This window comes from Salmo salar, chromosome ssa06 (assembly GCF_905237065.1).
Source record: "Salmo salar chromosome ssa06, Ssal_v3.1, whole genome shotgun sequence".
Classification (NCBI taxonomy): Eukaryota; Metazoa; Chordata; class Actinopteri; order Salmoniformes; family Salmonidae; genus Salmo; species Salmo salar.
In genome coordinates this window covers 69,628,913-69,652,762 of record NC_059447.1, presented here as the reverse complement: position 1 = coordinate 69,652,762, position 23,850 = coordinate 69,628,913, and the positions used below count along the sequence as shown (strand labels likewise).

The 23,850-nt window shown below is 41.4% G+C and overlaps 1 protein-coding gene across 1 annotated transcript; it reads right to left on the bottom strand.

Annotated features, from left to right (window-relative positions):
* Nucleotides 1–310: 310 nt before the first annotated feature.
* On the bottom strand, nt 311–23,488 carry si:ch211-225h24.2 (testis development-related protein). The gene is made up of 4 exons (XM_014205658.2): nt 23,078–23,488; nt 13,750–13,803; nt 3,873–3,988; nt 311–2,565 (listed from the first exon to the last, which is right to left on the bottom strand). Exons 1-4 carry the CDS (start codon nt 23,162–23,164, stop codon nt 2,136–2,138), a joined length of 687 nt encoding a protein of 228 aa, XP_014061133.1. The 5' UTR covers nt 23,165–23,488; the 3' UTR covers nt 311–2,135.
* Between the last annotated feature and the right edge of the window lie 362 nt (nt 23,489–23,850).

Genomic DNA, 23,850 nt, shown 5'->3' with positions numbered 1-23,850 from the left:
TAACATCCAGGCAGATCACAGCAGCACAGGAGACTGAGCAGAGTATGTTCGACAACATTCACATGAACCCTCCGTCTGAGGTTAAGGCCATGCATAGAGCATTCATAACTGGAGTCCTAAACAGTCATGACAGCCAATGTAAGCTAGTTGGCTAGCAAGCGGCTAGGCTGTATGAAGGAGAGTGTTCCTGCATGTTTCTCCACATTGTAAACTATTCTGTTGTTGAAGTCCGGCACAGTAAATCTGACCGTGCATTTACCTAGGAGTGAACACAATGACACCTTGTTGAAATAAGCAGATCCAGACAATCCAGGCAGGGCAGGTCTTTATTCTTCTGAACAAATGTGACCCTACTTTTTAGTAAATACAGAAGCTCTAACAGCCATCGTCGGCAAGGAACCTGTATCTGTGCACAAACGTGGCTGTGGAAAAAGGGACTAAGTAGAATTTGAAAATAAAGGCACATATTTAAATGAAAGGATTGTCCAAGTCTAACCACCTACAAGTGGAAAGCCTGATTCTGTTTGGAATTAAAATATACATTTGCAATCACACACAAAACAATCAGTGTTTTTGCTATGAAAATGAAATAAAATGATTCTTCAATAACTCACTGCTATCCTATTAAAGCACCAACACACACATTTACACAGGCACATACAACAGCAGATCTCATGTTAACAATGTCTGTTGAATTAGTTTCTGTCACAGTCCCAAAAGCACCTCGGCTACTGGCAAAATTGTTGGAAACCATGAAAACTGGAATACAGGAAGTTTCTCATGGTCATGAATGAGAAGGGAGGGGTGTGGCTAGATGGTATACAGCTATGGTAAAAAAGTTGTATTTTCTAGTCGTGCCGGGAGTTTTTGCATTTTAGCTAACCCTAACCCTTTTCCTAACCTTAACCTAAATTATCCTAACCTGCTCCTGCTGTGTAAGTTCTCGTAGCCTGCTACAAAAAGTACATTCTGTCTGTAGCTGAAAACCATTTAGTCAAAACCAGGGAGGGGTGCCGCAGTGATGCATGCTGGGATTGCCCATCACATCATTTGATCCTCATAGTGAGCTTGGACTAGTAGTAGTCTATTCCAATATGGTGAGCAGAGAAGCATGCCACAACACATACTGTAGAGAAAGGCACATCATGGCATTTTGTCTAATTGGGGAAACAGCACACAGACTGCATGCAGAAAATGGCGCTCAGTCCTCTTATTGCATGGAAAATGTTTCTTATCATCATTAGATTTGACTGTACAGTATTCATGACACTCCAGTGGACCGCCATTTGCTGGGCTTGTAACAACATTTGGATAATATCATTCATTAACAATACTCCAGATTCAGCAGCCTATATTCACAAACACACATTCGCACTTATGGTTCAGAGCCTGGAAGGCTTATTACACGTTATTGGACAAAGCATTTTAAGCCTTTTAGCTATGCTTATTAGGAGCTAAGACTTCTGACACATTCCTCTCCCAATAGACATTTACTGCAGGGCCAGGGAGGGCAAACAGCATGGGAAACGTATCATTAAATAAGGCCTACAGTAGCATAGTTGGTCTTGTTCTCAAACTACACTCTAGCATAAAACATGAATGCCTATGTTACAATACAAAATCTATTTTGGAAATCATTCTCTTGGCTTGATAATATAAAATGGTCAAAGGCCAGTGGATAGCACAGTTTAAGATAGTGTAAGGCCTTCATGTGATTGCTTTTTTACTTTCCAACCTCTTATCTATGACATCCTTTTCAAGATGGTGACCCTTTTCTCTACACTGCCAAATGAGTCCACTCAGATCAACCTAGCATAAAGTGTTCCCAGGCTCAATGTCTCTGCAACATTAAAACACCACAATTTCAACACAGTCAACAATAATAGATTTTAATGACCTTGTCTGCTTTGTAAGTTCATCTGCTTATGTTGTGGAGTGAACAGTCATAGGGATATATGGGCTGTGTTCATCTATGCTGTACGGAAAAGTCAGGACTGCACTCAGAATGTCAATGGAGGAATACAAAATCAGTTCTTTATGCAGCACAGAGACAGACAGGCATGTCTTTTTCCCTCCTCTTAATTTGAGGAAAGAGGTGAGGGGCAGGGATTGCTGGCAGGTAAGGGGTAGAGCTTTTATTTAAACCCCTCCCATGTCTCCGAAACACTCCCTCGGCTCCGCCTCCTGATTCCGGCCAGCTTGCCTTTGGCGCGGGCCGTCCACCTGACGGCCGTGGAATCCCGTGATTCTGACAGGTTGGCGTAGTGCGACGAGTCTTCCTCTAGACCCAGACCTGTCCAGGAGGGCAGCCCCAGCGGGAGCCCCAGGGCCTGGGGGAAGGACACAGGCGAGTCCCTGGTCCCACTCTGAGCCTCCATTGCCTCCTCGGTGGGTGTCTCGGTTTGGTCGGGCAACTGCGGCGGCTCCCAGCCCTCCAGCTTGTCCAGTTTCCTGGTGGGCGTGATCTGCCTCATCGTCATGGTGACGCTGTCCCAGAAGCAGTGGCCCTTCTCTGTGATTGGCTTGTTCTTCTCCTTCCCTTCCTCCTTGTCCTTCTTGTGGGACCTTGATCAAAGACAGAGAGAGGGGAGGATGAAGAGGACTATGAGTACAAAAAGCAGTAAGAACATACTAAAATACATGTATCATTGTTCCTTGAAGTCCAATGTAGTTGTGTGGGCATGGTACTCCCCTGCCCACATCCTAAATACACTGTTAGAAAAAAGGTGCTATCTTGAACCTAAAAGGGTTCTTTGGCTGTCCCCATAGGAGAACCCTTTGAAGAACTATTTTTGGTTCCAGGTAGAACCCTTTACACAGAGGGTTCTACATGGAAGACAAGAGTGTTCTACCTGGAACCAAAAAAGGTTCTCCTATTGGGACAACCGAAGAACCCTTTTTTCTAAGCGTGTAGAACATGCAGGATACTAGGACATGAGGGTGTGGGATGGTAAAGTAGACATTTTTTACCCCTACTTTATATTTACAGCTCTGCTTATCCAGTAGAAGTATGCATGACAACGGGGCATCCTAAGCCCCCACACCTACTCCTTTAGAAACATGTCTTCCCCTCCCCCTCACTTCCCCTACTGCGTCGGTAGGACATTAAAGTAGGAGTGTGGTGCGTTCCCCATTGAGAAGGGCATTGTATAGGGATACCAGAGGTATTGTACTTCTGCCACTGAATGATGATTTACCCTCCATACATTCCACTACCCTGTGGAGACAGGATGTTGACGTGAGCCAGTGAATGCAGCCCTGTCTAGTATCTAACATGACATGAGCCATTGAACATAGCCCCATTTAACATGAAATGACCCATGTTGTATAGCATTGCTCAAACTCAACCCTGTGTCATCCTCACATGAACACTGCCTAGTGCCTAGTGTCAGTCTGCCATACTACCTTGGATGTCTCTCTGTGTTCTGGCAGACTGTCTGTCTCGCTATCGGACTCTCTCTCTTTGTCTGTCTGTCTGTCTGTCTGTCTGTCTGTCTGTCTGTCTGTCTGTCTGTCTGTCTGTCTGTCTGTCTGTCTGTCTGTCTGTCTGTTCAGGAGGCTCTATCCAGGATTAGGTGGTTTTGGGAGAGCAGCAGCGCCAGCAGAGCTTACTGTAGGCCTCACCTTCTCAGAGAGGTCAAAGGAGACAGGACATTCATCTCACTGAAGGAGGGAAGACAGACTGCTCACCTCGCCCTCTCCCTCTGAGCCCAAATAAATGTTCTATGGGGCCAGTCCTATTGCACCTTGTAGCTAATTGGGGAAATAAGAGTTATAGTGGGGCTAGAGGTTGTAAAAGTATGACATACGAATACTTGCATGCACTTTATGTTATATGTCATGATGGTAGTACAGTATATGATCAATCTCACCCTCTGCGGTCGGCCAGTGTGACCCCTGTCAGTAGGAAGTGCTCGTCATCCTGAGAAGAAAACATCTTCTTATCCCTCCTCTCCTTCTTGGACTTGACTTTCTTCACTTTCACCTCCTGGGAGACCCAAACAAACAGAGCACCACTGTAAACTAGAGCCCGACCTATATGTTTTTGGGGTCCGATACAGATGAAACTTTTTTGGAGTGGGGGGGGCAAAACTTACCGATACCGATATATCTGCCAATATACTGTTTACATCAGCAAAATTAAAACGTGTCATTCTTCCTCACTGAATTCTCATAAATTGCCATCCAAAATAGCAATTTTCCAATAACTATGCTTCAACTGTTGATTTCATACATTGTGACAATGACACATCATGAAAATGGCCGCAAACGTTCAGATTAGCATGAGATTCCCTTTTTCATTTATAGGTGGAGTTATCGGACGATGCCGATATAGCACTAAAAGGTCAATATCTGTGAACCGATATATCGGTCGGGCTCTACTGTAAACACGACTGTAAATCCTAAATAGGTTTTCATAAGCTCTAGAATGATCATCAGAACAGTTCTATGGTGTTTTATGACTATTGACTTCCACCACCAGAACAGTCTGTTTTTAAGTGAAGAGATTAACTCAAATGAATGGATTGAATGGAGATTGAATACAGGTATTGGTCATTTATGTGTAAAATGGGGTAACAGTTACAGCTTGGTCATCTCGGCTCCAGCCCTGGCACTGAGGAGAGAGAGAGTGGGGGGAGAGAGAGGGTGAAAGAAAGAGAGAGCAGTCACTACTCGCTTGGCTGGTCAGTACATTCCAGTAGAATACCCTCCCACTCATCTGTCACATCGGAATTCCAGCCTTATTATTTTCAAATAATGTCCTATAAATCTAGGCTATTTGAAACTATTTTCAAATGTTTCCAAATACATTATAAATACGCCTAGGACCAAACGGACATGGGTTCAAGTGCATGGAGCATTTAAATATTTGAAAACTGTATTTGTGTATGAGTATTTTCAAATACATGACAATACTTTCCAAATGTATTTCCAAATACATTCCATTATTCAACTACTTGTATTTTCAAAGAAATTGTGTCCAAATACTTACATTGAAATGTGAAAGTAACTGAAATACTTAAAATAGTATTTGAACGCAGGTTTGCTATCCGCACAGGGAACGCCCATCCTGATCCCGGCCCTTTAGCAGTAGTTGGCTCATGTCCCTCTTTTTGTTCTTGTCCCACTTTATTCCAATGTCAAATATCAAGGTCATATCATTTACACCAACTCACATCTGACCTGTTCTTTTAACATTAGTACATTCCTGCCATTTCTGATAAATATTCAGGATACTCGTAATAGACGTATTATTTGGACTCCAAATTATCTGTACCCTCATAACGTTTGAGGTTACCTGTCAACAAGCCACTGTGTAAGAGGCTGTTTCTATGGAACTAAAACACACACACACCCACCCTTTTCCTTGTTGTTCTGGAACACAGGACAGAGAACACAGGACAACACAAACAAACAGAAGTCTGCAGACTAAAGAAGCCAACCAAAATATAAACAGAAACACAAAGGGCCATGAAAGCTCTTATAATCCCAGATCGTTGAACCCAGAGACCTCAATTTACTAAAGGCAGGGTCCTATTTGCCCTCTTTGCAGTGAAGTAGGCAACAGACAGGCACACTCTCCACAATGCCACACACACACAGACATGAGCCCTCTACCACTGCATAGTTGGCTGCACCCCTCCACACTATATCCTCTGCTCAATTCACACACACGCACGCACACACGCACACACAATGTTATTCTGAGAACCACATAACATTCTGAGAACCACATAACATTCTGAGCGTTTCAAACATGATACATTTTTTGAAAGATGAGAAACAGCCCTTTAAAATGATATGACATGCAATAAATAGTGGTAATCAGTTAACCCATCAGAGTCTAAGCCCTGTCTAAGCACGGAAGGGGTTCTACTAAGCTATGTGTAATCATTTTAAGATGGTCATACCAAGGATCATTTACCTATTTGATTTAGAATTTTAAGACCCCTTGAAGTATCAAAAAAAATATATACACTACCGTTCAAAAGTTTGGGGTCACTTAGAAATGTCCTTGTTTTTTAAAGAAAAGCACATTTTTTGTCCATTAAAATAACATCAAATTGATCAGAAATACAGTGTAGAGATTGTTAATGTTGTAAATTACTATTGTAGTTGGAAACGGCTGATTTTTGGCAGCTTCATTAAATAGTATCTGCAAAACAGCAGTATTAACGTCAACAGTGAAGAGGTGACTCTGGGGTTCTGGCCTTCTAGGTATATTTGCAAAGAAAAAGCTATATCTCAGGCTGTCCAATAAAAAGAAAAGATTAAGATGGGCAAAAGAACACAGACACTGGACAGAGGAACTCTGCCTAGAAGGCCAGCATCCCGGAGTCACCTCTTCACTGTTGACGTTGAGACGTGTTTTGTGGGTACTATTTAATGAAGCTGCCAGTTGAGGACTTGTGAGGTGTCTGTTTCTCAAACTAGACACTCTAATGTACTTGTCCTCTTGCTCAGTTGTGCACCGGGGCCTCCCACTCCTCTTTCTATTCTGGTTAGAGCCAGTTTGCGTTGTTTTGTGAAGGGAGTAGTACACAGTGTTGTACGAGATCTTCAGTTTCTTGTCAATTTCTCGCATGGAATAGCCTTCATTTCTCAGAACAAGAATAGACTGATGAGTTTCAGAAGAAAGTTATTTGTTTCTGGCCATTTTGAGCCTGTAATCGAACCCTCAAATGCTAATGCTCCAGATACTCAACTAGTCTAAAGAAAGCCAGTTGTATTGCTTCTTTAATCAGAACAACAGTTTTCAGCTGTGCTAACATAATTGCAAAAGGGTTTTCTAATGAAACTTGGATTAGCTAAAACAACGTGCCATTGGAACACAGGAGTGATGGTTGCTGATAATGGGCATCTGTACGCCTACGTAGATGTCTACACTGTATTTTTGATCAATTTCATGTTATTTTAATGGACAAAAAAAATGTGCTTTATTTTCAAAAACAAGGACATTTCTAAGTGACCACAAACTTTTGAACAGTAGTGTATATTTTTGACCTTACTGCTATTAGCCCATAGAAATGCATTGAATAACATGTCTCATGGTCTGACAAACACCGCTCTAGCTCTGTTGCTTTTCACCGCAGATGCGGAAGTGCAACATAGGTGGATGTGGTGGATTGAGACTCATCCAATGCAAAAAACAGATATATCTGATATCTCCACGGGGGAAATCAAATTAGCATAAAACAAAAATCCCCATTAAAATCTGTCAGTTTAAGCTAGAGATATCCGTTTTCTGAATTGGGTGCATCTCATCGACCTTATGGGGTTAAGAAAAAACACCTGTGAAAATGTGCATCTTATACGCTTTTTTCCAAACAAGATGGAGAAAACAGAGAGTATCAGGTCTTCCTTATTTTGTAAGGATTGGTAATCGGAAATCAGAATAGTAATACCTTTTACTGTGAATGAATTAGAGCAGCTTTAGTGAATGGTGGTATTTTTTTCACAAAGGTCTGAGAGCTGACAGTCCACCACAGTCTCCAAGAGCGAGAGAGAGAAATAGTATTTTAAAAACATACACCTAATTTATATATAGGCCTAATAGCAGGGCTGCAAGTTAGCCGAAAAAATTATTGTGGGGGTACACTGGTTACACTAATTAAACATAGATTACAAGAAAACTGTAGGCTACAGGGCATTCGGAATGTATTCAGACCCCTTGACTTTTCCACATTTTGTTACGTTACAGCCTTATTCTAAAATGGATTAAATAAAAAAAAGCATCAATCTACACACAATACCCCATAATATCAAAGTGAAAACAGGTTTCAATTTTTTTGCAGATTTATACAAAATTACAAACTGTAAAAAATTATTTACATAAATATTCAGACCCTTTTCTAGGAGACTCAAAAATTAGCTCAGGTGCATCCTGTTTCCATTGATCATCCTTGAGATGTTTCTACAACTTGATTGGAGTCCACCTGTGATAAATTCAATTGATTGGACATGAATTGGAAAGGCACACACCTGTCTATATAAGGTCCCACAGTTGACTGTGCATGTCAGAGCAAAAACCAAGCCATGAGGTCGAAGGAATTGTCTGTAGAGCTCCGAGATAGGATTGTGTCGAGAAACAGATGTGGGGAAGGGTACCAAAAAATGTATGCAGCATTGAAGGTCCCCAAGAACACAGTGGCCTCCATCGTTCTTAAATGGAAAATGTGTAGAACCACCAAGACTCTTCCTAGAGTTGGCCGCCCATCCCAAAATGAGCAATCGGGGGAGAAGGGCCTTAGTCAGGGTGGTGACCAAGAACCTGATGGTCACTCTGACAGAGCTCCAGAATTCCTCTGTGGAGATGGAAGAACCTTTCAGAAGAACAACCATCTCTGCAGCACTCCACCAATCAGGCCTTTATGGTAGAGTGGCCAGACGGAAGCCGTGACAGAGGTACGTGACAGTCCGCTTGGAGTTTGCAAAAAAGCACCTTAAAGGACTCTCAGACCATGAAACCAAGATTGAACTCTTTGGCCTGAATGCCAAGCGTCACGCGTGGTGTTGGCAGCATCATGCTGTGGGGATGTTTATCAGTGGCAGGGACTGGGAGACTAGTCAGGTTCGAGGGAAAGATGACCGGAGCAAAGTACAGAGAGATCCTTGATGAAAATCTGCTCCAGAGCGCTCAGGACCTCAGACTGGGGAGAAGATTCACCTTCCAACAGGACAACAACCCTAAGCACACAGCCAAGACAACGCAGGAGTAGCATCGGGAAAAGTCTCTGAATGTCTTTGAGTGGCCCAGCCAGAGCCCGGACTTGAACCCAATCTAACATCTCTGGAGAGACCCGAAAATAGCTGTGTAGCAATGCTCCCCATCAAACCTGACAGAGCTTGAGAGGATCTGCAGAGAAGAATGGGAGAAACTCCCCAAATACAGGTGTGCCAAGCTTGTAGTGTTATACCCAAGAAGACTCAAGGCTGTAATCGCTGCCAAAGGTGCTTCAACAAAGTACTGAGTAAAGGGTCTGAATACTTAGGTAAATGTGATATTTAAGCCATCTGATTCGATGAAAGATGGCGTTGAATTTGTCTTTCTGCCCATAATTTCATTTAAAGTACTCAAGTACTTTGAAGAATCTAATTTGTTTAACACTTTTTTGGTTACTGCATGATTCCATATGTGTTATTTCATAGTTTTGATGTCTTCACTACTTTACTTTTTTGAAGTGTGGGCTGTACCCTACTTTTAAATTGTTTCCAATATACTACATTTCCAAAAGCTAGTGGATTCATGTGTATCAAATCAAGCCCTTTTATGTATACTACATGATTCCATATGTGTTATTTCATAGTTTTGATGTCTTCACTATTAGTCTACAATGTAGAAAATAGTAAAAATAAAGAAAAACCCTTGAATGAGTAGGTATGTCCAAACTTTTGACTGGTACTATAAATAAAGTATTTATGTTTTTTTATTTTGAATACATTGGCAAACATTTCTAAAAACCTGTTTTCGCTTTGTCATTATGGGGTATTGTGTGTAGATTGATGAGGGGAAAAAATGTATTCAATCTATTTTAGAATAAGGCTGTAAAGTAACAAAATGTGGGAAAAGTATTTCTGAATGCACTGTATGTGTACAGTACAGTACAGTACTGTAACTGATAAATGCACACACACACACTAGATGTTCATGCTTTTAAATGTATGTAAATTGTAAAGTATTTTGTCTGTAATGTCTTTTTCGTTATGTGTCGGACCCCAGTAAGACTAGCTGTCGTCATTGGCGTCAGCTAATGGGAATCCTAATCAATTCAAATGTAATTCCATACCATCTCTCTCTCTCCCTCTCCCCCCAAGGCTGTTCTGTTATTTATTGGTGTAGTCTCTCCCTGTGTTGTCTGGTGTAAACTGTGGATCAGGTTTACTACAGTCCAAATCCATGCAGCAACACTGAGACCAGCAGCGACGCCAAAGCTTTGACCCTGACCCAGGTATGCAGCTGTGTGTGTGTGTGTGTGTGTGCGCGTGTACCATAGTATACAGTAAGCTACTCAGCGATCTCCTTAACCTTCACCTCCAGGACACCAAAGCCAGCGTAGCCGCAACAGCCCAGTGTAATCTCCATGCAGCCCAGCAAGCAGGCTATTCACCTCACTAAGCTCTCTGTGTGTGAGATGGCAACTTTTCCCTCCATGCCACACAGAACAATGGACGTCTTATTGGAAAGAATTTCTTTCATCCATAACTTAGTATTACTGCAGTCTGCATGATCAAATGGGTATACATCAAGTTCTACAATTTAATATGTTGTTTTTTTACCATACAAAGTAATGAAGGCATTATACTGAAGTCTATAACTCTGTCTAAGCATAAAACTGACCCATGCTTTTGGCGATTCTAATCATGGCTTTCAATGCGGACAATTCTTGCTATTTTCAGCTTTGCTTTGTTTCACACCGATTATTCTCCAACAAATCCTGACTCCTCGAAAGAATGTTCGGCTTCCTTCCCCCTCGTACCAACCCAGCCGTCCCCCATCCTCACTTACAAGCAGGTTATGAAATACCACCACTTCTTGTCCACTGATTTAAACAGCTACAGTAACAGTTAGCACAGCTCCCTGGGGTATCTACACACAAACACGTCATGGTTAGGAAGTATTGTGGTTTAGCAAATTGTACACATTCCAGCAGCATCTCGTCAAAACAGGTTATGAAATACCCCATGAGATCATATACACACACACACACACACACACACACACACACACACACACACACACACACACACACACACACACACACACACACACACACACACACACACATACACACACACATACACACACACACACACACACACACACACTAGGGGAGAGAAACAAACCTTTGTTGACAGAAACAACAACGGACACCTGTTTATCGTACCACAACAAACCGATAACAAAAGCTAAGACACAAAAACACACCAAACACACATACACAGACCTAATAACATCACCCCAAACAGATATGAAGGTGACCTGGGCTGAGAAACAGAGCAGAGACACTGAGGGCTGGGCTGAGGGATGATGAGGGTTGAAGGTGGAGGTGGACGGATATCCACTGTGTCATAAAATCTGGCCACAGTGGATGGGGGTTGAGGGGGTGTGATACAAGGGTATGATGTGTACGTACATTCCCCTACGTATTTATTTGGACAGTGAAGCTACAACTAGGGCTGTTACGGTGACCATTTTACCGCCACACCGGCGGTCATGAGTCATGACGGCAGTCAAATTCCATGTGACCGTTTAGTCACGGTAATTAGGCTTCTCCAAGCTCTGATGCTGCTGATGGTCATTAGTAGCCTACCAAACTTGATAACTGTCTGGTACTCAGCACTCTATTCTCCCTCTAATTACTCTGACATCAATGCAAATGTAATCAAAAATATAATCAAACACTTCATGAGAGCCCACGAGCTCATGTTGCACAACATTTCTATAGGCTATGCAATTGCGTGAGAAAACACAGCGATGGCCTCTATTAAAAAGAGGAGGATCCCATCAGCTTTCTATAGGCTTTCAATATTTATTTCTCAACTTTCCTAATATTAAGCACATTGCTTCTCTTTAAAACAGGATTTCAGCCTACCTGGCTGGCATAAAAATTAACCACGGGAAAAGCGTCCTCTGTTCGCTATTTATGTGCATAAATAACATGTATTTTTTCCCCGCTCCTGTTTCGAGACAGTGGCATGATAATGGTTCATTCTATATCAAAACAAATTTAACACATACAGTATATTATTTACTATATGTAAAGACAAGATTAAATCAAGAACAGTCTAATGGGTGACAATATTAGCCTATCACTTGTGAATGATATATTATCATTTGTGAATGATGCCCAGCTTGTGTGCAGTGAGAAACAGTGCATGCCTTTTTTTGCAACTTTTTCAAATCATCATCTATTCTGTTCATGTAGCCTAGCCCATAAGGTGTGTATATCAACTAAAGTGGCCAAATAACTTTGCAAAATTAAGCACATTAATCCGCTTTACAACAGGTGAAGAGCCTATCTGGCATCCATATGCAGTGCGTGAGTTTCAAGTTTGGGGAAGATCATTTTCACCATAAAAATGCACCTTCATAATAAAAGCATTACATACATAATCACATTTGCAGTCACTTTTGAGAATGGTGTTTTCCCGCTAATTGATTGCATTTTGGAACATTCAGCCTTATAGCCTACTGCCGTGTGTGTATTGCTGTGCTTATAATGTGAAGAAATAGCCTAACAGTTTATCAACATGTTAAGCTAAAAGTTCTGATCTGTTGCATCAGCCTCATTGCTTAAAAATGTTTTTTTGATGCTAGTGGTTGTATTAATTTGGGATCTATCGCATCCCACAACTGTCCCAGACTATGTTTGGAATATTTATTTATCGCACAGAATAGGTTCACTTTTGTACTATGGGGGATAGTACATTGACATAGGCTTTATCAAGTGCTTATCAAATTGTGAATGAGAGACTGATGAAGTGTGTGCAGCCTGTGCAAAGAACAAAGCACAGCTCATTGCCTTTCATGCAATTTTTTTCAAATTAGAGTCGCATAATGCAGCCTTAGAATGTATTAAAAATCAAAACATATAGCCCAACGTTTGTATCACAAATAAGTTATATAAATAACTCTAAATTAAGCATATAGGAGGACCTGTTTCTTTGTTAACCGCTCAACACAGAATAGTTGCATGTGCGTGCACTCCCTCAAATCATTTGGAGAAAATATAATTTATATTTTATTCAGCTATGTTCAATTGTATTCTTCATACTATAAAATAATATAAAATAATGTCTCGGAATTCTAACCAAATCTTGTCTGCTAAATGAACTAGTGTAGCCCACAGCCATATGGCATAGCCAGAAAGGGCCTAACAGTACAACTCAGAGTATGCTATTCTGTTCTAGTATGTTTCTGAACACTTCTACATTCATGTGGATTCTACCATGATTACGGATAATCATGAATGAATCGCGATTGGGTTAGCATGTCTTGAAGGTATGGTATTTATGACACTAACTTTCTCACTCATCATTATTCATGATTCATTCATGATTATCCGAAATCGTGGTAGCATCCACATTAACGTAGATGTGTTCAGAAACATACTGTATTATATTCTTATTTACAATAAAAGCGACTCAAAAATGGCACAATGCATTGGTGACCATTAATTTCAAGTGGGCACAACATAACCTGAAACACAACCAAAACAAATTGCAAATGCGTCCAACAAGTTTGTAGAGTCACAAGCTTGATGTAGTCATTGAATGCTAGGAATATGGGACCAAATACTAAACTTTTGACTAAATTTAATACACTATAAATTAATTTGTCCTTCAAATGGGGGGACTAGATACATTTAATTTGAAAATGGTAAAACATATGAAAATACCCTCAAATAAAAGCTGACATTCTGTACTGTTGCCTCATATAAAACATTTGATCTCAAATCCAAAATGATGAAATATAGTTTTTGATTCATTGTCCAGATAAGGGGGAGGGATATAGGAAAGTAGGAATGAAAAGGGGTTGAGGTTGACACAGAGGGTTTAGGGCTAGATACTGGAGGTGTGTGGGGTTGTGGGAATGATATGAAGATAAGGGGGAGGGATATAGGAAAGTAGGAATGAAAAGGGGTTGAGGTTGACACATAGAGGGTCTAGGGCTAGATACGGGAGGTGTGTGGGGTTGAGATGGAGTAACTAAATAGTTGTGGTGTTTGGAGGGATTGGGCTGTTTACCTTGGATACAGGGCTCACTGCTTCTTCCTCATCCTCCCCCTCTGGGTCCTTATCCTGAAAAGCAACAAACAGCAGGGTCAGTAACCAGAGGCAACACACACACACACACACACACACACACACACACACACACACACACACACACACACACACACACACACACACACACACACACACACACACACACACACACACACACACACACACACACACACACACACACACACACACACACACACACACACACAGAGTTAACTAAAGAGATATAACATACACATAGTACACTGAGTGGAACATCATACAGCATACCCAGCCCTATACAGCATACTCAGCCCTATACAGCATACTCAGCCCTATACAGCATGCTCAGCCCTATTACTCTGGTCCCTGAGGCTAACAGCCACAAACTACATCTCAGAGTACATCTCCTACACTACTCCCCCCCCCCCACACACACACACACACATAAACACACTGTTGTAGACATGTTCACACATAGACACACACAGGAGCTGAGTCTAGAGGAGTGTGTGCAGGCCTTCCTGTAAGGCAGAGGTATTTATGGAACAGTAACATCAACACTGCCTCAGGGGGGAGAGGAAGGCCTCAGATCTCTCCCTTTACTCAGAGAACAGAGAGACCACCTAGGGGAAGTGACACAGGAGAGGATATAGACGACAAATAGGGGTCCTCTGTTCTGCTCTATAACATGTATCAGTCTGGACTTAAAAATAGATATGGTGATTGATAATAGTCATTTACATTGATAGAGTGTGAATGTTGCATTATCAAAGTTGCACTGTAAATCTTGTAGATAATATATTTTTTGGTTTTACATGGCTGCCCCTGAGGACAGCTGACTGTGTTGTGTGTGAGGTAAATGATTGGGTTTTGGCAGTGGGGTGGGAGTGAGGTGGTGGTTTGACGTGTCAGGGCAGAGCCTTCTGGGACACAGCCACCTAAACAGATCAAAGACACCACAGTCACAACAGGCCCAGTCTAATTACTACTATTTATGGATGCAGAAAGCATTAACGACACACAGACAGAGAAGAGAGGGAAAGGAGGGGAGAGAAAGATGAGAGGTAGATGGACAGAGAGAGGGGGGAGGGGAGGGAGACAGAGGAAGAAAGAGAGAGTGAGACGTTGAAAGATGACAGAGACAGAGAGGGAGAGAGAGGGGAGGGGACAGAAGAAAGAGAGTGAGACGTAGAAAGATGACAGAGGGCGAGAGAGAGAAAGAGGGAGAGAAAGAGGGAGAGATCGAGTGAGAGAGGAAAAGAGCAGAAGGAGAAATAGAGGGAGAATGCTGTGATTAAGTAAAAATGTCCCAACAACAGGAGAGAGGCAGAGAGAGGTTGGTTGCCCTCCTCAGGGCTTTAATCTCTATCTATCTGCATCTCGCTCGCTCTGTGTCTCTATCTCTTTAGGTGTTTGAAGCTTCCATTTTTGGCACTGAGGTGTTTGATGAAAGCCAGATATCCAGGCGAATACACATACAACTGATTTTAGCACTGCAAGTTCAGAAAGTCACCTGTGATGATTTAGAGGCATCAGTCAAGATAAATGCTCTTACAATCCTTCACATCACTAAAATAATCAACATCATATTGCAATAGGGAACACATTACTGCAATATGACAAAGATTTTTTTCTGTTTGTATCATGGCATGATTATTATATTTGTATAATTGGGGCCTGCGGGGCAGAGGCAGTGTTTGATCCTCCACAGCAGGATTAGCTCTCCTCTCCTTTATTTTCCTCCACCGTTCATGATTAAATGAGTAGAGGTGAAGTCCTCTGAAGTCAGCATTTAGATTCAAAATCTGGTAATCCTGCTTCACAGGGAGCAGTATTACAGTGGTATTACAGTAGTATTAAAGCAGTATGATAGTTCATACACTCAGTGCCCTGCAAACACTACCCCCCCCCCTCCTCTCTCACTCCGGTGAACCTTCCTCCCACAGTAACATCACAGAGACAGTCAGGACTAGGAGGATCTTGTTGCGAGGAGAGTGGAGAGAAAGCAAGCTGTAGCATGGCCCCGGAGCCCTAGAGCGCGGTGTAGAAAGAAGATATTAACTTCCATTCTATTCTTTCTCCTTCTTACCCCCTAAACACTCTCTCCCTGTCTACAAATAGTTGTCTCTCCTTCTTTAATGCCTCTCTCACTTTTTCTCTACCTCCTTTCTCTCTACCTCCGTTCTCTCTACCTTCTTTCTGTCTCTTACTGAGTGCATCTCTCACTCTCTCCCTCTCTCTCTCCTTGCATCTGCCCTTCCCTCCCTTCCTCTCTCTGGGTGAGGCAGATCTGCCACCTGGCCCTCTCCCAATAGAACCTGTTTTGCCCAGGGACCTAAACTGAAGGAAGGAAAAAACCTCTTCTCAGAGAAAATAAAGAACAGAACATTCAGAGACTCTCGTCAGACCTTGTTCTGATAACCATTTTTCCCTGATACGAGGGGAGAAAGCTTCTGTAAGAACATTTTATGATTAGACCTCTGACCCCGGATGCACTTTAATGCCATGCATGGCTTCATGAGGAGACCTCCCTGATTACTTTCCCAGGCCCCAGGGATAGGTTATAACTAAACCTGGACTGGGATCAGTTTTACTCATAACATTCACCATCTGGAATGATAACATAAAACTAACCCTGAATCAGTTCTTATGGGTAACCTCCACATATAGACTTTCCCAGGGCAGCATCAGGGACCACCCAATAAGGCAGGGGCCATGATTTTCCTTTGGTGATTTACAATATTTAACAGACTCATGTGAGAGTGTTGGCTAACCGTTTCTCTCCACACGATCAATCCCACATTAGAGAACACTAAGGTTGATGTTAGAACAAGTAGTGTAAATATGCCCCTGATGGTTAGAAAGCTTGGACACTGTTTTGGGAAAGCAGAAATGCCCTCTAAAGATAAGCCTTCAGATAGTGTACATCAGTGGAGCCTCCTCAGAGGAAGAATGGGAGGACCATCCTCCTCAGTGAATTTCATAAAAATTTCAATTTTAAAACATTAAAAAAGTTAGCCTTTTTAGATAAAACTATACTACATATAATCACATCACCAAATAACTGATGAAAACACTATTTTGCAAAGGAATACAGTAGTCTCAGCAGCACTCTGTAGGGTAGCACCATGGTGTAGCCAGAGGACCGCTAGCTTCCGTCCTCCTCTTGGTACATTAACTTCAATACAAAACCTAAGAGGCTCTTGGTTCTCACCCCCTTCCATAGACATACACAGTAATTATGACCATTTCCGGAGGACGTCCTCCAGCCTATCAGAGCTCTTTCAGCATGAACTGACATGTTGTCCACCCAATCAAAGGATCAGAGAATTAATCTAGTACTGGAAGCATAAACTACAGCTAGCTAGCACTTCAGTGTATACAATGGGGTGAGTAGTTGACTCAAAGAGAGAGAAAGACAATAGTTGAACAGTTTTGAACAAATTAATTTATTCTAAAATGAAGAACAATCAAGAGAGAAATAGAGAGAGAGAGATTATCATTTTTTCACTTTCAGTTTCACTTACTTAGCCTACTGAAACACCCTGCTCAAACAGAGGGGTGCTATGTTAGCTAGCTGGCTATGACTTTCCAACACAACACTGGAACTCTTCCAAGTCAAGGTGAGCTTTAAGTATTACTAATTTATTGCCACCGGGGCCCGTGGGTGTAACTGTTTACTGACTGTACACAAACATTGCTGCATGATTGTAGCGGGCTTACTAATGCTTTAGTTATATTATCTATGCTGACTATGACGTTACTTTAATGGTGACAATGATGTAGGCTGTGTGTAGCGGTTTGGCTTGTAACGTTTTTTTTTCGCCTGGTCACATACAACTGATATGTTGTGCATTGAATTCCACAAGCAAAGTGAAGAGAAGGAATACAACTATGAAAGTTAACTCTGTTTAAGCGTGATCAGGGGTGTACTCATTCCGCCGATTCTGTTGAAAAACGTTTCTTAAACGGAACAGTGCAGTATTGGCCTCATCCTCACCGTAATAGGCCCTGAGTGTGTGTATGTGAGAAAGGGGATGTTCTCTCCTATCTGGGGCTCTCTCCCTGTCCCCAGCAGCCTGACAGAGGCCAGCTGCTTGGGCAAATATGGGGGGTAGGAGGACCTCTTAGGCCCCACAAATGCTGCTGGTACTCACCTGGTAAATAGGCTAGATAGGAGCAGAGTGTGTCTGCATGTGTGTGTGTGTGTGTGTGTGTGTGTGTGTGTGTGTGTGTGTGTGTGTGTGTGTGTGTGTGTGTGTGTGTGTGAGGCAGTTTTGTTTAAGGGAATCTTAACTGAGCAGCTGATGTGCTAATTTATTTTTGTGTGTGAGGATCTGCTTATCTGTTCTTATCCGTTGTTTTCCATAACAGAGGGCTGACTCCATAGCTTCAGATTTGACCCCTAGAACACTTTCCATGCCAGTGTACAGATGTAGGATCTTATTTTGATACCCCTGTTGCAGGAGAACTTTCCTACAAAGCAGGAAATTAAAAACGTGTAGTGTATTTGAGGTTTAAAAAGGCTTCTGAAGTTTGTAATTTCCACTTCGACATTTCAGACATGATTGCCATTACAAAAAATTTTAGCAGCCCCTACAAAAATGTCTATTAATTATAATCCACATTTCCTGTTGCTGCAGGATTATTTTCCTGATATAGCAAACTGGCTCAAATTAAGATCGACACCTGTATGATGATATTGAAGCTAGTGTAGGCTACAATTAAACTCCATGTTGTCACGCCCTGGCCATAGAGAGGGTTTTATTCTCTATTTTGGTTAGGCCAGGGTGTGACTACGGTGGGCATTCTATGTCCTTTTTTATATGTTTTGTATTTCTTTGTTTTGGCCTGATATGGCTCTCAATCAGGGACAGCTGTACATCGTTGTCGCTGATTGGGAGCCATACTTAGGTAGCCTGTTTTCCTTTGGGTTTTGTGGGTGGTTAATTTTTGTTTTGTATTACTTACCTGGCAGAACTGTTTGGCTGTTGTTATTGGTTTCTTTGTTTCAGTGTTCAGATCAAAATAAATACATGATGAGCACTAACCACGCTGCGGCTTGGTCTACTCCTTCAGACGGCCGTTACATATGTAATTCATGTCAAGGAACCATATCAATAGTTAAAAAGGATTATGAAAAGGACTGCACTGAGATACATTTCTTCATGCTGGAAGAAGGACATGCTTGACAGATATTGCATGACGTCAATTGAACACATTTTCACGTTCAATCAATTGGCTACACTGTAAAGGGGTTGCCATGAATTTGACAGTATCTTACTGGCAGCTCTCGCTGGCGAAAGTTTGGATACACCTACTCATTCAAGGGTTTTTCTTTATTTTTACTATTTTCTACATTGTAGACTAATAGTGAAGACATCAAAACTATGAAATAACACATATGGAATCATGTAGTATACATAAAAGGGCTTGATTTGATACACCTGTCAGTAACGGGTGTGGCTGAAATAGATGAATGTACTAACTTTTGGAAATGTAGTATATTGGAAACAATTTAAAGTAGGCTACAGCCCACACTTCAATGCAAAGGACGAATTGTTGCTCAATATTTAGTTTTTCAATAGATTATTGGGTTTCTATGTTCTGCCTTGGTATTGGCTCAGATTAAATAGGAGTGTGACATCATTGCCTATCGCACAGCAATACTGTCGCCTACCCATACGGTCAAATATTTGACATAAGCTACCAGTCTATTTACTTTATTGGCAGAATGTTTACATGTTTTGCAGTAATTTATGCTATATCTGGCAAAGGACTGTGACAGAAAGAGAAAACAACTGCAAATAGTTGTGGACCTGTTAATTCAACAATGTTTTGCATTGACTTTCCCCCCAACCTAAATATGCTGGACTGCCCACGAATTCGGAAACATTGTCTAGGCTAATAACAAATCAAAATTACAGTAGGCTACATAGTAGCATACATACAGTACCAGTCAAAAGTGTGGACACACCTACTCATTCAAGGGTTTGCCATTAATGAGACGAGTGAAAATCAAGTGCTTTACTTTTGGAATCTAAACAATTAGACATAAGAATATATTTCCTATTTATTTGTATAACCATTGCAGAATATGTTCCTCACCTTTTCTGTTCATGATGTGTTCATATTCCTGAAGTAGCCATACAACAAATTACCATGTGCATCTCTCTTTTAATTGGGCCTATGTAATAGATAGGCTATGTATTTCAATTTTTGTTGTATGTGATCCAATAGGCAGCGCGGTTTATTGCCTACAGACACATTTAACAGGTGAACATCAAGACAGTTGATATTTTACTTTGAAGTACAGTACCAGTCAAAAGTTTGGACCCTCTTATTCATTCAAGGGTTTTTCTTTCTTTTTACTATTTTCTACATTGTAGAATAATTGTGATGACATCAAAACTATGAAATAACACATATGGAATCATGTAGTAACTAAAAAAGTGTTAAAGAAATCTAAATATAATTTATATTTTAGATTCTTCAAAGTAGCCACCTTTGCCTTGATGACAGCTTTGCACTCTTGGCATTCTCTCAACCATCTTCACCTGGAATGTTTTTCCAACAGTCTTGAAGGAGTTCCCACATATGCTGAGCACTTGTTGGCTGCTTTTCCTTCACTCTGCGGTCCAACTCAACCGAGATCATCTCAATTGGGTTGAGGTTGGATGATTGTGGAGGCCAAGTCATCTGTTGCAGGACTGCATCACTCTCCTCCAAACATTAATAAGCATATTAATGAATATTTGGTGTTTTATTATATATATTATTTTGCACTTTTACCCCTTTTTCTCCACAATTTCGTGACATCCAATTGGTAGTTACAGTCTTGTCCCATCGCTGCAGAGAGAGAGAGAGAGAGAGAGAGAGGCGAAGGTCGAGAGCCATGCACCCTCCGAAACAGGACCCTGCCACGCCGCACTGCTTCTTGACACACTGCTCGCTTAATCCTGAAGCCAGCCACACTAATGTGTCAGAGGAAACACTGTCCAACTGGCAACCGAAGTCAGCTTGCAGATGCCCGACCCGCCACAAGGAGTTGCTAGAGCGCGAAGGGACGAGGAAATCCTCCCCTAACCCGGACGACGCTCGGCCAATTGGGCGCCGCCTCATGGGTCTCCCGGTCACGGCTGGCTGTGACACAGCCTGGGATCGAACCCGCCTGCAATGACTTAGACCACTGTGTCACTCGGGAGGTGAATCTTTGTTGTTTTATATTACTTGCACTATTATAGGCCTTAACAAAGGCTTCTAAACTGGCAGCGACTACAGGACCAAACAGACAAAAAGGACAAAATGTTAAAATGCTCAACCATTTTAGACTTGCTGCCACTCCAATCTATCCCCTATACATTTTACATTTCATGGGGCACTATAACCACATAGGAGCTAAATTGGTAGATCATTCTCTCATAAGGGAGCAACAAATATAGACTCTAACAAGGCACGCCTCAAAATATGTTAATAAGCTAGAAACAACAATACCACGCACCCAGTAGTGGTCAAAAAGTTTTTGGTGCTCCAAAGATATGGTACGGTACTGTATTCTGTGGGGTGGAATTACAGCACCATTCGAAATACAGTAATTTCCACACAATGCACCATCATTTACAGTATGCTTCAATAAAACTTTTTGTACAATTGGACAGCTTCAGTGATGCACTTAAGGGTTGCATATATGACTAAAGTGTATTGAAATCCACACTCCCCTTACGTATTTATTTGGACAGTGAAGCTCAAACCTTTCATTTGGCTCTTTACTCCAGCATTTTGCATTTGCGATAAAATGTTTTTTATGAGGCAACATATTTTCATATATACTTTTTGGGGGGGTATGCTATTTATGCTTCTGTAACTTTCTCACTTATCATTATTCACAATTAATTCATGATAATCCATAATCATTATCTGTAACCACCTTTAAGAATCGTTTTGCAACAGAATCGGCGGAATCACCAGCACACACAATTCACTTTCATCGCAGCCATCATCACTTTGTATAATTTCTTCTCCTTCTCTCACCATTTCACTTTGCTTGCATTCCTCTCTGTTTGAGTCAGGTTGTTGAGTAGGCTAAATGATCTGCATTCACTAGCTAAGTAAGTGAAAGGTAAACTAAGAAGGAGAAGAAAAAAAAATACAACAAAATATAGCTAGCTCTCCCTCTCTGCATTTTTGAAGAAATGTATTTCTTTGCTTGGTAGCCGTGTAGGTTAAGTCTAACATTTTTGTTGCATCTAGCCATTATTCTAGCTTTCTACAATGATCATGAAATTATTTGAAATTATTAAATGATTTGCCCGAGACAGAAATTAATTTTCTCAAAACTGTTCAACTATTGTCTTTCTCTCTCTTTCAGTCAACTACTCAACCACACTTATGCACTGCAGTGCTAGCTAGCTGTAGCGTATGCTTTCAGTACTATATTCATTCTCTGATCCTTTGATTGGATGGACAACATGACAGTTCATGCTGCAAGAGCTCTGATAGGTTGGAGGACGTCCTCCAGAAGTCATAATAATTACTATGTAAGTCTATTGAAGGGATTGAGAACCATCAACCTCCTAGGTTTTGAATTGAAGACACTGTACCCAGAGGAGGACAGAAAATAGCTGTCCTCATTTTACTTTTTCTGGAATTCACTGAGTAGGATGATCCTTCCCTTCCTCCTCTGAGGAGCCTCCACTGATCCACATTAACATAGAAGTGTTCAGAAACATATTATATTCTTATTTACAATAAAAGTGACTCCAAAATGACACAATAGGCCAACATTATTTGCCATTCATTTCTACTGGGCACAAAATAATACTGAACACAACCAAAACAAACTATCTAGAGTCAGTCACAAGCTTGATGTAGTCATTGCGTGCTAGGAATATGGGACCAAATAATACACTTTCGACTAAATGTAATACTCTTTAGACATCTTCAAATGGGAGGACTACATACATAAAGTGCATTCATTTCTAAACGGTAAAACAGATATGTACGAGAATATACCCTCTAAAGGTGACATTCTTTACTATTGCCTCATATAAAACATTTGATCTCAAATCCAAAATTCTGGAGTATATAGCCAACCTAGTTATTATTCCGATAACAAATCAAATATTTAGGGCTGTGCTCTGTGTGTGTTTCAGGGACAAATTATTTGGACTAGGCCTCAGATCTAACTGTTGATCATAAGCACACGAGACGAAAACACCGGCTAAAACAGCTAAGTGAACCACTGCATCCTATGTGCGCTATAATCCCTCTACTTTATTTGTGCCAGCTGCTTGGCTGCTCTCCTTACCTTGTAAGTGTGTTGATGATGCCAGGATATTTCGTCCTCCTCCGACGCATAGTCCACCAACACTTTGCTTTTGCTTTTCTTGAACATCTTTCCAAATTTCTCTTTAATCAAATTGGACGCGCGCACATCAAAACGCAGCGAAGAGTTCGTTCTGTCAAACTTGGCTGCGTCTGCCGCTTCCAGGCCGAGTCAATTTTTCCCGTTTCTCGAGAGATCGCAAGTAAGCACCACCGCTGTGGTTACTACAACAGATCTTGGAGCCTTTCCATGAAAACAGATTTTTAGGCAAGCGACTTTATGCAGCGCCAAACTCCAGTTCAAAGACGTTTTGGTGTAGGCCTATTTGATGTAGCCTGTCTGTTTGCGGAATCTCGACCACCACCTGGATCTCCTCCCACGTCGCTCCTCCCATATCCCCCCACATGAGTCCCGTTTTATGGTTGCCATGGTACTTTGAGGAGTGTTGTATTTTCCACCTTTGAAGTCACTGGGCTGAGATTAGGCAGAAGTGTTGGAACTTTTTCTAAAGTTAAAACTAGGATTTGTAGAAATCTTTTATGGCAGTGCTTCTGAAACCTTACATTTAGATTCAAACCAACCAACCATTATATGCATTCATGCAATGATTTGGGAGCTTTAGGACTGATTTGGTAATGAATTGGGCATTGTGCCTTGGCTTAGTAGCCCATAGGCCTAGTTGAACAAATGAGGTGTCAAGACAGCACACAATGTTTTCCAACTCAGTGGACTATGCCCTACCATCTCTTGAACTA

Excerpts from the sequence above, each read along its gene's own strand:
- si:ch211-225h24.2 (XM_014205658.2), bottom strand. The coding sequence starts at position 23,164 with ATGTTCAAGAAAAGCAAAAGCAAAGTGTTGGTGGACTATGCGTCGGAG. Across the intron at positions 13,804-23,077 it reads ATCATCAACACACTTACAAG|GATAAGGACCCAGAGGGGGA; the intron begins GTAAGGAGAGCA and ends GTTGCTTTTCAG. Across the intron at positions 3,989-13,749 it reads CAGTGAGCCCTGTATCCAAG|GAGGTGAAAGTGAAGAAAGT; the intron begins GTAAACAGCCCA and ends TGGGTCTCCCAG.